Source organism: Rana temporaria, chromosome 12 (assembly GCF_905171775.1).
Source record: "Rana temporaria chromosome 12, aRanTem1.1, whole genome shotgun sequence".
NCBI lineage: Eukaryota > Metazoa > Chordata > Amphibia > Anura > Ranidae > Rana > Rana temporaria.
In genome coordinates, this window is record NC_053500.1 from 19,325,071 (window position 1) to 19,339,439 (window position 14,369).

The 14,369-nt window shown below is 45.6% G+C and overlaps 1 protein-coding gene across 2 annotated transcripts in view; it reads left to right on the forward strand.

The window, feature by feature from the left end:
- LAMA5 (laminin subunit alpha 5) overlaps positions 1 to 12,215 on the forward strand; it is a 217,036-nt gene extending 204,821 nt beyond the window's left edge. For both annotated transcript variants that reach the window (XM_040330485.1, XM_040330486.1), the window contains exons 75-80: positions 212 to 364; positions 680 to 836; positions 2,712 to 2,842; positions 3,791 to 3,884; positions 5,976 to 6,095; positions 7,588 to 12,215. In XM_040330485.1, coding sequence (XP_040186419.1) covers positions 212 to 364; positions 680 to 836; positions 2,712 to 2,842; positions 3,791 to 3,884; positions 5,976 to 6,095; positions 7,588 to 7,730 — 798 coding nt within the window. In that variant the 3' untranslated portion in view covers positions 7,731 to 12,215. The remainder of the gene's footprint in view (positions 1 to 211; positions 365 to 679; positions 837 to 2,711; positions 2,843 to 3,790; positions 3,885 to 5,975; positions 6,096 to 7,587) is intronic.
- Positions 12,216 to 14,369: the final 2,154 nt, after the last annotated feature.

A 14,369-nucleotide genomic window follows, 5' to 3' on the forward strand; every position in this document is an offset into this window, starting at 1 on the left:
TCCAGTCAATGATTCCTGTTAGGAGGTGAGGCCCACCATGGGATTGGAAGAGTAGAAGATTGAATGGGAGTGGATCAGCAAATTACAGAAGCAGGTGAATGTTGCCTTGAATTTGAGCCAAAAACTGTGACACAAATGATTTTGTACCTGCCACGTGTAAGCAGAAGCAAGATTTCAAGGTCACCTTTGATTTTCATTTATGTACATTTAGGTTTTCTTTGGGAAAGAGAAGAATAAGCTCCGTCTGGTCATTGATGGCCTGAGAGCACAGACCGGCATCATACACTTGGGATCCACCTTGTCTTTGACCAGTCCAGCATACGTTGGAGGATTCCCTGCACTAAGGAACCTTCCAGACAACATGGTAAGTGATGGACACATAAAGGGCCTCAGATCAATACATTGGAGGAAGGTATTGTCTTGAGCACGGCAACCAATCAGCTTACATCTGCCATGTGCAGTATAACCCACCACTATAAGTTTGAAAACAGTCGTACTGCGTGAATTTATATATATATATATATATATATATATATATATATATACCGGTATATATATATATATATATATATATATATATAAATAATATTAATACAGGTGCTCGTTAAGTAAAAGAATGTGATTTTTCCTATTTAGATTAGCGTGTTTTTTGTGATGTTGCTGTTTCCATCTGTTTCAGGACGGAGCTATGAATGGTTTCCGGTGCTGCCTGAGAGATCTGAAGATGGATGGGAAAGAGTTGGGTGCCCCCGGGAGAGTGGTGGGGGTCACGCCTTGCTTTGAGGGGCTCACAGAACCCGGATTGTTCTTCTCAGATGGAGGATTCCTCAGATTCGGTACGCTATAGGGTTTTCTCAAAGTTCATTTCATATTTTGTAGAGACCTATTCAGGTCAAGGTTGCCAAGCCCATACCTTTGGTTCGAAGAATTGGAAAGGAATCCGTACATTTTAGTTATTTCTGCAATAAACGGATGAGCTGAAAACTTTGATTAGTATCTTAGTTATTCCGTGTAGAATTTTGGATTCTTGTTGACACAATATTTGGATGTATGTTAAGATTCATATATCTAGATTCACAAAGAGTTACGCCGGTGTATCAGTAGATACGTCGTCGTAACTCGGAATCTAAGCCGTCGTATGTTAAAGTGTATTCTCAAACTGAGATACACTTAAACCTAGCTAAGATACTTCGGCCTGCGCCATCGTATCTTCGCTGTCTAGTTCAGCCGGCCGATAGGAGCGTGAACGCTGATTTACAACTTGAATGCGTAAATCAGCGAGATACGCCGATTCACGAACGTGCGCTTGCCTGTCGCAGTAAAGATACGCCGTTTACGTAAGGCGTTTTCGGGTGTAAAGTTAGGCGAATAAATAGCTGGCCTAGTCAATGTTAAAGGAGTTCTCCAAGCTAAAACTATTAACCCCCGCTGTGCCCGGGCTGTAAAACTATACAAAATAAACTTTCACTTACCTGCCTACGATCCCCTGTTGTTCCGATATCGCCGTCCCGTTCTCCGGTCCCGGTCTCTTCCACTTCCTGCGGGTCGGTGACTCACAGTGCGCTCAGCCTATCAGCGGCCGCGTCGTTCCCGCGTCGAAATTTTTAAATTTTACGTCGTTTGCGTAGGTCGTCCCTGAATGGGGCTGGACGTAATTTACGTTCACGTCGAAACCAATACGTCCTTGCGGCGTACTTTGGAGCAATGCACACTGGGATATGTCCACGGACGGCGCATGCGCCGTTCGTAAAAAACGTCAATCACGTCGGGTCACGAGTCATTTACATAAAACACGCCCCCCTCATCCTCATTTGAATTAGGCGTGCTTACGCCAGCCCATTCACGCTACGCCGCCGTAACTTAGGAGGCAAGTGCTTCGTTAATACAGCACTTGCCTCTCTTACTTACGGCGGCGTAGCGTATATGCGATACGCTACGCCGCCTCAAAAGTGAGCCGCCCTACCTGAATCCAGCTAATTGAGATCAGTGAGAGTTTTATGTTTGGGATGTCTAGGCAAAAATGATAATCTCAGGACTTTAGTTATATGCCCTGTAATATCTGTCCTGTCTTGCCTTTATAGCTGCACCCCACTCCCCCCAAAATCATTGTAATGCTACCTACCAAGCTGCTTAAAGTAGTTGTAACGGCTGAAGATTGTTTACCTTCATGCAGCTCCCAACCCTCCCCAATACTTACCTGAGCCTGATTTCAATCCAGCGATGTGCAGGAGAGCAGAGGTGGCCTGGCTCTCTTCCATGTCATTTTCTCAGACACACCACTGGCTCCTGCTGCTGTCAATCACAGCCAGTGAGGAGGGAGCTGGGGGGGGCTGGACTGAGCTGTCTCCTGTGTGTCTTATGGACACCCAGAGCAGGTGTTCTATCTAGAAATGCCTAACGTCGAAAAAAATGCTCCCGATGCGCAGTAACGAACGTCACTCCAGCTATGTCGATCAGCCGGTGTGACGTCAACACAGGGCATGTGCAAGTAAGCTTTGGATCCGGTCCTTGGCCTGCAAATTCACAGACCCCACTGCTGGATTCATAAGGAGACTGAATAAGAACAGCCCAGTGATTGTGTCCTTCATTATCAAACAATGCTAGAAATACTCATATTTATTGGCCTGGTTCTGTCTAGCATTTGTCAGATACAGGTCATTTGTCGTTCTATTTGTGGTCAGACTTGTTTCAAACACATTTTCCTGTCTCAGGGGACCTGATTGACCTGAGGTTGGATCTGGAGCTGAAGTTGGAGGTGCGGCCCATGCACCGCTCCGGTCTTCTATTCCACATACACTGTGAGAGCGGCAACTCCATCAGTGTGTCTGCAGCTGATAAAAAGGTATTTCATTTGTTGGCATATAGGAGTGCACTTATTTTGTGAGTTTCTTTTTAACCCCACTACTTAAAGGGGTTGTAAAGGTAAAAAAAAAAATCCCTAAATAACTTCCTTTACCTTAGTGCAGTCCTCCTTCACTTACCTCATCCTTCCATTTTGCTTTTAAATGTCCTTATTTCTTCTGAGAAATCCTCACTTCCTGTTCTTCTGTCTGTAACTCCACACAGTAATGCAAGGCTTTCTCCCTGGTGTGGAGAAAGCCTCCTGAGGGGGGAGGGGGCGAGCAGGAGTGTCAGGACGCCCACTAACACACAGCTCCTTTCTCTATCTGCAAAGTAGAGAGTGTCCTGACTCTCCTGCTCGCCCCCTCCCCCCTCAAGAGGCTTTCTCCACACCAGGGAGAAAGCCTCGCATTACTGTGTGGAGTTACAGACAGAATAACAGGAAGTGAGGATTTCTCAGAAGAAATAAGGACATTTAAAAGCAAAATGGAAGGATGAGGTAAGTGAAGGAGGACTGCACTAAGGTAAAGGAAGCTATTTAGGGAAGCTATTTACATTTAATAAATTTGACTGGTGTGATAAAAAATAAGATAAAATATTTTATTATTGCAGTCATATGAAAAAAAGCAATTGTTGTGTAAATACTAACCACACTGCTTTGTAAATTGAAAGTCTAGCCAGTACTTTTGCGTACAGCTCTGTAAGGGTTAGCGCCTCTGTCAGTGTCTGTATCTCTGTGCCTCCTTGCTTCCTGTCTCAAGGACGGCATTGTCACAAAGAAACCTCCCCAGTGAGGACACAGAAGGCAAAACCTGGCAGAGGCCAGTCATTTAGAGGAAGAAGATCAGCATGGCAAGCAGGCAGCTAGTATTTGCGTTAATGGTAGGCCACAAAGGCCACCTCCATGCTTCAGCTCACCGGTGTGATAATGTATTGTTTTCTATTCCAGGTCACTCTAGTTCTAATGGATGAACGAGGCAAACACAGCACAGAGGTGAACCTACAGCAGCCCCTGTGTGATGGGCAGTGGCACACCATAGCCGGTCAGTATAGTCTGCAGCCAATGGGAGGAGAGTTGGGAGATTTACAAAATTTCAGTTTGCAAATGTATGTCTGTGAAGGTTCCCATTTGTCCAGGTCATGGTATATCTAGTTGTAGTTATTCACATTTAACTAGACTTGTTTTAAATTCTTGGAGAGGTTTGGTAGCTTCTTAGTGCCACTACTTCACACAGGTAGCACCAGTGGCGAATTCTCCATTAGGGTCCCTAATCCATGCGCCCGGGCCCTGATATACATGCAGGTCACCGGATGCCTTGATCCCAATGGGGTCTTTCTTCTTTCTTTTTTTTAAGCACAATGGGCTCTAATTGGCTTCACAAAACTGTGGGCTCGGGGGTTGGTTGACCGACCAAACAAACGGGGGGTCAGGTTTTTTTGCCTCCACCCCAAAAAATAGAGCACCAGCCGCCACTGGGTAGCACCATTATCTAACCATGGAATGTAGATGTTGATTGGCCATGAACAGGATAGGAGGTGTGAGAGTTGGGGGACTCCCCCTGTCCTAATTATATAATCCCACCCCTGCTGTTAGGAAGTCTGCACACATGTTAATCCTTCGATTTAATATGGCTGAAGGAGTGAATTGTTGTCAAATTGTCAGGGTGGAGTTAAAACTGTATTATATGTGGAATACAAGGGCCCCCACCCATGTTCAGGGATGGTTGTAAAATTTTGATGTAGGTGGCCTCTTGAGACACAGTTGTCCTCTCTGTCCAAAATGTCCTCCTCCTGGTCATTGGATGAATATCACTTTTCCTTATAGTTGAGGAAGACTGCTGGCCTGTAGAATGAGTCCTCTTATGTTGGGCCCTTCAGTTGTTGATTGTTTCATCTCTCCAGTATATAGGTCTTTGCATTCCTCACTGTGATAGAGACTCATTAATTAATTGATTTCCTGATACAATCTCAGGGCTAACCCATCCTGCCGTCTGATTCAAATTACTATGGTGATACAGTGCAATCTATGGAGAAAACAGACCACATGCTCACCTTCTCAGCTTCAATCCCAAACAGGAAGAGCAAGCCTGCTGGCTCTTTATTAAAACCACAGAATCACAAAACATGCACACCCACTTTACCCATTTCACCCACCCCCTGTGAGTCTGTCATTGGCATGAAGCCTCTCATTGGCCAGTTCATATAAGGGATGGTTTCCTATTCCATGTTCTTCTCAGACTAGTTGCACAGACCCTTCTTGTCATGTGACATAAAGTCCCCTCGTGTCTTTTTTCAAACTCATTCGCCATTTTACATAGAATTCCTTTGGTTACAAGATTCAAGCAGTCATTTGGGTGAGGGGAAGACAGGATGAGGGGGATGGGCCGGAGCACACATTCCAAAGACGATAAACAGAAGGAGAAGATGTAGAGGCTTCTGAACAAAACAGTTTTCCCTTGTATTTTCAATGCTGAATTCATTATTTTAAAAACCATCATATATCATTCCTGATATAAACTCTTTAAGGAAAATAAGCAGTATTGATCATTCTCATACACACATATGCATATATAAAAAGAAATATGGAAATATAAAAAGAATTAAAGAAATATAAACCGAGAAACATTTTAATAGTTCTAATCATAACATAAAATTTTCATTTTAGTTTCAAGTCCATCACAACTGCACTGCGTATACCAAGTCACTTCCCTTGTGTGATACTCATTGGAACTGAAGAAGTGATGTGTAGAAACTATAAAACGTCTTCCCAATTACAGAATAATGGGACTACTACTGACTTATAATTCACAAAGAGGGGGGCGTTTTTGTTGTAGACTGCAGAGAACCGAGGTCAACCTTCTGCACTATAGGACTATCCAAATACTTTGTTGAGGAATTCATTAGGAAAATTGGCCACTGACTTGAATAATTGGGCATTGCAGTTCCATAACGAGCAATGCCTGACCGCTTCCCTGCTCATTACATTCCAGCTTCATTGACAAGATGTGTTGTACATCCTGTAAATGTGCCGTGATTGGTAGACCAGCGGGGTTGTTGCAGATTGTACACGTCACTTATCAGATCTGGCTCCATGGCGGCTGTTCAGCGTCTCCTTTCCTCTCTCCCCTCTGCAGTGACCAAAGGCAGTAACGTCATCCAGCTGGACGTGGACACAGAAGGAAGCCACTTGGTGGGAGTCAGTCCGTCCTCCCACGTCCACAGTCATGGGACCCTGTTTGTGGGCGGAGTTCCCGGTAAGTACTGTTAATGGATTGTGTGTTGCTGCATTATATAGAGGTGTCCATTGGCACTTTCATGTTCTGGAAAGACCAGTACGTTTTTAGAGAGCCATTGTTCAATTTGGCAAAAATCCTCACTCGAGTTTCAGTTTATGAAAGGGCATTCAAAACATTCTTGCACAAATTTTCATGAGGTCTTACCATTTTGTCGTATAAAAGGCTAGTAAAAGATATTAAGCCATCATGCGGATCAGACTCCCTTTTCAATTTTGAGGAAGATCAGTACAAATTTTTATAATTTTTTTTGTCATTGTAAAAAAGATTAGTAAAAGTGAAATTTTTGTGAGCTGTTGTTCAAATTGTTAAAAAAGTCCTTGCACTGAATCTTAGCCCAGGTTCACACTGATAGGTAGATTCACAGAGAGCGCCGCAACTTTAAGGCGGCGTAGCGTATCGTATTTACGATACGCCGCCTTAAGTCAGAGAGGCAAGTACTGTAGTCTCAAAGTACTTGCCTCCTAACTTACGGCGGCGTAGCGTAAATGCGGCGGGCGCAAGCGCGCCTAATTCAAAATAGGCTGAGGGGGCGTGTTTTATGATAATATGCTTTGACCTGACGTGATTGACGTTTTTTTGGAATGGCGCATGCGCCGTCCGCCTATATTTCCCAGTGTGCATTGCGGCTAAGTACGCTGCACGGTCCTATTGATTTCGACGTGGACGTAAATGACGTAATTCCCTATTCACGGACGACTTACGCAAACGACGTAAAACGTTCGAATTTCGAAGCGGGAATGGCGGCCATACTTTAACATTGGCTACGCCACCTAGGGGGCATCTTTATCTTTAGGCTGCCTATCTTTTACAGAAACGGCGTATCTGTACTGCGTTGGCCGGGCGTACGTTCGTGAATAGGCGTATCTAGTGATTTACATATTCTACGCCGACCGCAATGGAAGCGCCACTTAGCGGCCAGCCTAAATATTGCACCCTAAGATAGGACGGCGCAAGCCGTCGTATCTTACATAGGTTTAAGTGTATCTCTGTTTGAGAATACACTTAAACTTAGGTCGGCGCAGATTCCGAGTTAGGTCGGCGTATCTACTGATACTCTACTGATACGCCGACCTAACTCTACCTGAATCTAGCTATGAATGTGGGTTTGAACTCGTGGGATTTCGGCTGAACTTGTACGACTTCAAATTGGCATTTCGGCCTGACTTCGGGGGGCGATTTCAGAGTCATTGGTGCGGGTTCCTGTACAGATGTCTATTGAAATCGCCCCCAAAGTTGCCAAAAGTAGTACAGGAACTACTTTTGGGAACCGGTGCGGGGGCCGCAAAGTCGGCGTCACACCGATTCGGACGGTGCCGTTGCCAGCAATAGGCGCCGATTTAGCCTGTGATTTGACATGGGCCCGATGTGAACGCAGGCTTATGATGTGGTTTGCATATGTTCCGCCTCTGTATGTCCTGATCATTGATTCTCCCTCCCCCTCTTGTTGCAGCGACTCTTCGCAGTACAGAAGTCCTATCACCCCCATACCAGGGCTGTATGAGGAACCTCAGCATGAACAGAAAGCTGGTCGACGTCTCAAAGTCTGGAACGTTCTCAGGATCTTCTGGAGTCAACATCTGTCCAGCGCTCTAAGTAAAGGACAAATGGTCATGTGACTGCTAGCGTCTAATGGGCAGACACCACTACACTGTGCCAGTAACGGGGGAGGAAAGAGGACCTGTTCTAGCCTTTCCCCATCTCCTAGAGTCATGGGTGCTTTCTTTTGCGGGTTAGACAACGGAACTAATCTTCTTCCGCAGACTTCACGACACTTCCCCAGCTACTTACGACTGGATCTCCTGTGGTCTTCCTGTAACCTGTTAGAGACTCATTTCCTGTCCGGGGTCACTGTGGTAATCTTATAGGTGGTGGCAGAGCTTCACCACGGATCACTTGCCAGCCTTGTCACGAGTCTATCGGTCCTGTACACTGCTGTAAGTATTCGCTCCTAGATGTTACTCATTACAGGCTCTGACGGGTTTATTTTTGTGAAGTGTTCTGGAGCTTAACATTTATCTAAAGCCAAAACCTTGTTTTGTTTTTTTTGGATATAGCAGGAAGGTATTTTTTTTTCCCATTCCAGGCATATCCCTTCACGTCCTGTCCTGTAGACCCAACAGGAAGTGAGAGGAAATCCTCCTGACCGTGAGACAATTTTGCCTCTATTCCCGTTCTGGTGAAAGCCCAACATTTTAAATTTTCCTTCAGTTTCAGTGAACCGCCCCAGGTGGAGACTAAAAACCTGACAGGGGTTCAAAACCCCCCCTCACCCACCCTGTTTCTGAATGACATTGAACTTTCTCGTGCAGCAATTAGATTAGTTTTAGATCTCTGTCATTTAAAACATTTAAAGTATAATTCCAGCCAAGTGTTTTTGTTTTTTTAGTATGTATTTCTGTGAGGTGACCCACATGGGGAGAACCGTCTCACAAACCCGACCCTTCCCCCCTCCTCTATACAAAACAAAATAATGCTTAGGCTGGAGTTAAGCTTTAAGTTGGTCCTTTAAGGGAAACTATATTTTAGTGAGTATACATTTAAGTTATTGTGACATTACCCAAGAGTAATTGTTGCTCGGTGTACATTTCTGTTTTATTGCTGTTCCAGATTTTAAAATACAATTTTATTAATTGTGCCCTCTAGTGGTCATCTTTCATGGAATGTAATTGGCTGTCCCGCTTTTACAACTGTTGGGGTAGGACTGGTTAGCCTTGATAGCGCTCTATGGAAGTATTTTTCCGAACCCATCCTCAGGTCCTACCCAAAGATTCTCTTACCTGTGCAGAGGTGAGAATTTTATCATCTGCAATGGGATTAGTCACCTCCGGGGGCAGTCACAATACATGACCTGCTGGTGGAACTTAATGAGAGGTCTGAGAAACATTGGTCTGTTTCATGTCACACCCAACCAGAGTTGGAGCAGTGAAGTATAGTCACTGTGCAGAGCTACTAAGGTCCATATTACACTTATGATCCTATAAAGTGCAGATTGAGGTGCGTCATGGTGTAACTCCATCGCTGTTAGAAAAGCAGCAGAATGTAGATACGTCGGTCTCATTCAGCCATCATCTTTGCCCCTTGGTCATAGGACATCCCTCTCTGCCACCCACATCACCCCCTGGTCACAGCACGCCCATCTCTCTGATCTATCCCACCCCTTGATGGCAGTGATCCTTGTTTACCACCCGCCTCACCCCCTAAGGCACAGGGCATCCCTCCCTCCTCACAGCACATTTTGCACCCCCCCTCCCACCCAACAAGCCCCTTTATCACAGCACATCCCTCTTTTGCACCCACCTCACCCCCTCTTCACAGGGCATGCATCCCTCCTCACCCCCTGGTCACAGGGCATCCCTCCCTCCTCACCCCCTGGTCACATGGCATCCCTCCCTCCTCAACCCCTGGTCACAGGGCATCCCTCCCTCCTCACCCCCTGGTCACAGGGCATCCCTCCCTCCTCACCCCCTGGTCACAGGGCATCCCTCCCTCCTCACCCCCTGGTCACAGGGCATCCCTCCCTCCTCACCCCCTGGTCACAGGGCATCCCTCCCTCCTCACCCCCTCTTCACAGGGCATCCCTCCCTCCTCACCCCCTGGTCACAGGGCATCCCTCCCTCCTCCCCTCCTGGTCACTGCACATCCCACTGGCCTCATACACCCACCCGAGTGTTTGAGTGTAGGCTTGGATGATAAGACTTGACCAGTTAAGTGGACCAAAAGTGGCACCAAAACTTTTGCTTTTCGTTGTCACGGTTTCAAATGACAAGCCGCAGAGCTGTCCACCAAAGTCCTTGTCCATTTCACTGTCTCCACAGGCTGGATTAAACTAATAGCTGGGGGTCTTAAAGAGTAAGGTGAACTTCGGGAGACTTCTTTCATAAAAGTGACCATCCAGCCAAGGGGCCTCAATAGATGAACTAAAATCACAAGTATAAAATGCTGAAAGATGAAGTGCCATTTTCTGTAGCACCGATTCCTAGGTCAAGTATCCCATATTTGTGGACGTTCCCATCCTGCTTGGGTTCCAGGACATTCCCAACCATTAGACATTCATCCCAAGCATCTCCACACAGCCACTCTGTCACCATAGGGGAAGCAAACTAGCCAGGCTGGGAAGTCATGGCTGCAGCTGGTTAGAGATGTTTGTTCTTCAATATGAGTTGAATGTACTTACAGCCCCCTAAGGGATGGCAGGAGCAGTGTATGGGAGCTGTTCTTGGTAGAAATGCGTTTGACATTTTTTTTTTTCCTCTTTGTTGAATGCCTTTCTATTTCTGAAATAGGAACACGTTGATGGTTGAGCGTAGGTGATAGCTCAGAGGGTTAGAACGCTGACTGTGCTGCTGGAGACCTGAGTTCTAATCCCTCTCAGGGTGTGATACCAGGTACTGCGCAGTACCTGAATCCTCCTGGTGGTGGGGGTAGAGTAGTGGGCAATATTTCAGGCCCACTACCCTATCCCACCATCTGGGAATTCAAGTACTGTGCAGTACCTGGGGGGTGAGGCCAATAAAAACCTAAGTCCCACTTTTTGAATGGGCTACCCCGGTAAGACAGCCCATTCTTATTATATATGTTGCATTGATGTCACAGACTGTGGACCGAAGAGGCGGGGTGTCCACAACCTAATGTGATGCCCACACATGTTACAGGGCTGTGGGGCCCTGGGACTGGAGCAGACTGGTGGGTTGTCCATGGCCTCCAGGCTTTCACTCAGAGATTTGAGCTCGGGGGTCTTCAGCACTTTTCAGGTATTTGCCACCCTCGAGGTCTACAAGTGCTTTTCTGGATTCGAACTCGGGTCTACAGCGTTGTGGTCAACACTCTCATCCTCTGAGCTACTCGCCTCTGCTCAATGTCTTTTGTGTTCGTTTTGCTATATCAGGAGTATAAGGTTGTTACAAATTCAAGAAGATAAACCAGGATTCGAACCTGCAATTTACAACTCCCATTGGGGCTGGAGGGTGGCTGCTAAACCCCTCAGCCAGCCAGCCCTTTCCGTTCCTCCCTAAGCTTAATCCAGACTTTAGATTTGTAGTAGTTGGCAATAATATTTTTTTTTACAAACATACAAGCTGAGACTAGAACCAGCAACTTTGAAATCCCTGCTAGGCCCGGGGTCGGCTGCTCAACCACTATGCCACAGCAAAGCTCTAGCTTGTGGTCCAGCAGACAGCCCTTTGAGCATGAAGACCTGGTAAATAAAATGCTCATTGACTCCACACATTGCATGTTGGGAATGGCATTGGAGCCAGCAAAAGACACAGCAGTGCATTTTGAATCTATCGGGGCAGAGCCTCTACATTCTTATAGGCGACCTTTAAAAAATATGGCCTTTTCTGTCCACTTATTATGAGAGTGTGCACAGGGACTGCAGCCTTAATGTTGGATCCCCTATGGATTTGTAATCTTCTGACCAGCACTGGGATTCAAACCCAGGTCTCCAAAAGTTGAAGTCATGGTGAGCCATTGGCCAGCTTGGTGTGGTAGTGCTTTGTTCACATATATATCATCTTAAATTTTGTTCACAAAAAAAAAGGGGGGGGGGGGTTAGCAAGCATACAGCTTGTTCATTTGTTATTTAATATCATCTTCTTTAGGCCTCTTTCACACTTGTATGACTTGTCCCAAGATTTGGGAGCCGTTCCCCATGATTTCCAATGACAACCATTCATATTCGTATGACTTTGTCATTCCGACTTCAAAAGTAGTCCATGCACTACTTTGGTCCGACTTTGATGCGAGTTCAGCTTCATAGACCTCAAGTCTCCCTGAAATCGCGGCCGCGAAATTGCAGTAGCGTGAAAGCGGCCTTATCGTTATGAAAACTTTCCTTTGAATTCCAGCGTTGGCAATCCTTTATCCATTTGTACTGTGTTGACCCGAAGAAATATCAGCCGTTGTATTTAGGGGCGGTCCATAGAGGAGGCGGGTGGGAGACTTTCTATCCAGTTCTGGTCCAATGGCAGATTAACCCTTCAGAACACATTCCTCCCACCCAATCACAACACACCCCTCCCTGGTGGGGTTAGGGGCTGATTTTTTTTTTTTAATTAAACATTTTATGTTAAAAAAAAATAAAAAATAAAAAGCAATAGCCAATTACATTTCTTAGAAGATTCTTCAAAGGTCTTTGCACCATTTTTGTTACATTAGGAAAATGGAGCAGAATAAAGTGTAAAGCCTCGTACACGCGATCGACTTCCATCTGACTTTTGCGTGGATTTTGGTCCCAAGGGGGGGGGGGGGCTGGCCGTGAACTGGTTCTGCATACAGACGGCAAAACATTTTCAGCCAACATACACCAAACCACATGTTTTTTTTTTTTAGTGTATTTTGTGCGTGTACTTCTCGAGAGGAGCCAGACTGCAGGAGTTGGGAGTAGGCAGGCCTCCCCCAGAGGCAATCTGCCACCTTTCTCCATGCCCCGGGTGGCAATGGCGGGTGTGTACGGAGGTCCTCCCACACAGCCCACCCTACCTGCTCCGCTTTGAAGCCCAACGGGGCAGAGGGACTCCCTATAAGGGAGTGAGAGGATCTAGCCCGCTCAACCAGCCCCGTTAGTCCTTCGCCTCTCTTTTTAGAGACCGCGTGGTTAAAGTGCGTGCATGTTAACCCAATTTCGGTGGCTTTTGTGGGAGGGGGGTGGGCGTACTAAGCGCAGGCTTACCTCGCATAGCACACCCACCGGGAGCCGGGCTGAGACCACCAAACTCAATTCATATGTAGCAGAGACCGGGATCCGAACCCCTAGCTGCAGAGGTGAATGGCTTGTCAGCGCAGTGCCAATCGCGTTGAGCCACCGCAGCTCCCAAACCACGTGTTTTTTTTTAGCTCTTTACCGCCACCATTTGGGCAACTTCTGCTATTTTGTTCTGATGTTTAGCATTGGTTCCGAGCATGCTTGTTTGTACTTTGGATTTTAGTTGGATGGACTTGTGTACCCACGATCGGATAAACCGACGTAATGCATTTGTTGTCAGACAGTTGGTGAGCATGAACAGCCAACATTTGTTGTCATTAATTCAGCCAACAATTGTCAGATGGAGAATACACACGGTCGGATTATCCAACACAACACGTCCATCAGACAATTATGGCCATTAATTGGATGGTGTGTACGAGGCTTTAGCATTACTTGGACGTGTCAGTTTTCCATGTCCCCCCAAAATACTACTGCTTAAAACAGGGATCTCCAAACTACAGACCTCTAGCGGTTGGGAACTACACGTCCCATGAGACATTGTAAAACTCTGACATTCACAAACATGACGGGGCATGATGGGAATTGTAGTTCCTGAATCACTGGCGGGTCATAGTTTGGAGACCCCTGACTTACAATCTAAATAAAAGGTCTGTCCTTATATGTTCTGTAAAGGTAGGAAACGTCAATTTTTCTATCATACCCCGCCGCACATAATGGACAGACTTGACATTAAACAGTTTACATTGTGCTGACCACCGAGTAGATTGTAGTTTTCTGAAGCAGCATAGAAAATGAAAGCTGCAATCCAATTGGTTACTACTGGCCCCTATACTGGAGCACTGGGCATCCATTCAAATACCCTTTAAAATATATATTGTACATTTTTTTGGGATATAATAGTTTTGTGGGTAGAAAGAGTCCTGTGAAGATATTTATTACAATGTCCCTCCTGCTTTTTGTTCTTCCTGTGGTAGTCCTGCGTGAAATGTTTTTTTAATAAAATATAATTATATATATATATTTAAAGTCTATTTCAGTCACTGATTTCACCTCTGCACTTACATGTTTAATGTCTGTGTATACATGCATGTGTATAAAATGTTTAAAGTACACAGAACACTCTCTAACACTTCATCCAATGTATATTTAGAGGCAAGAATTTCCAACACAGGCAGCCATCTTGTAGGCGGAGCCACTAAGTGGGGGTCAATGATATTACAGTTTAAGGATTCAGTAACCTCATTGGCTCCTATAGACAGTTCTTCTCACCTGGACTGCCGCTGAACACATCAAATCCGCTTGACAATATGGCTGCCCATTAAACTCGTTGTCATGGCTACAGTAACCATTCAAATGTTTATTTCTAAAATAAAAAAAGGTAACGCTCGCCTGATTTTAGTTTCCTGATGGAGATGTGTAAATGAAATGGTACAAGTTGTCTCTCTAAAATAAAGAACACACTTTCTATATGGTGTCATGTGTGGTTATTTGTTATACAGAGTGGAGAAATGATTGTCCTGAGCCGT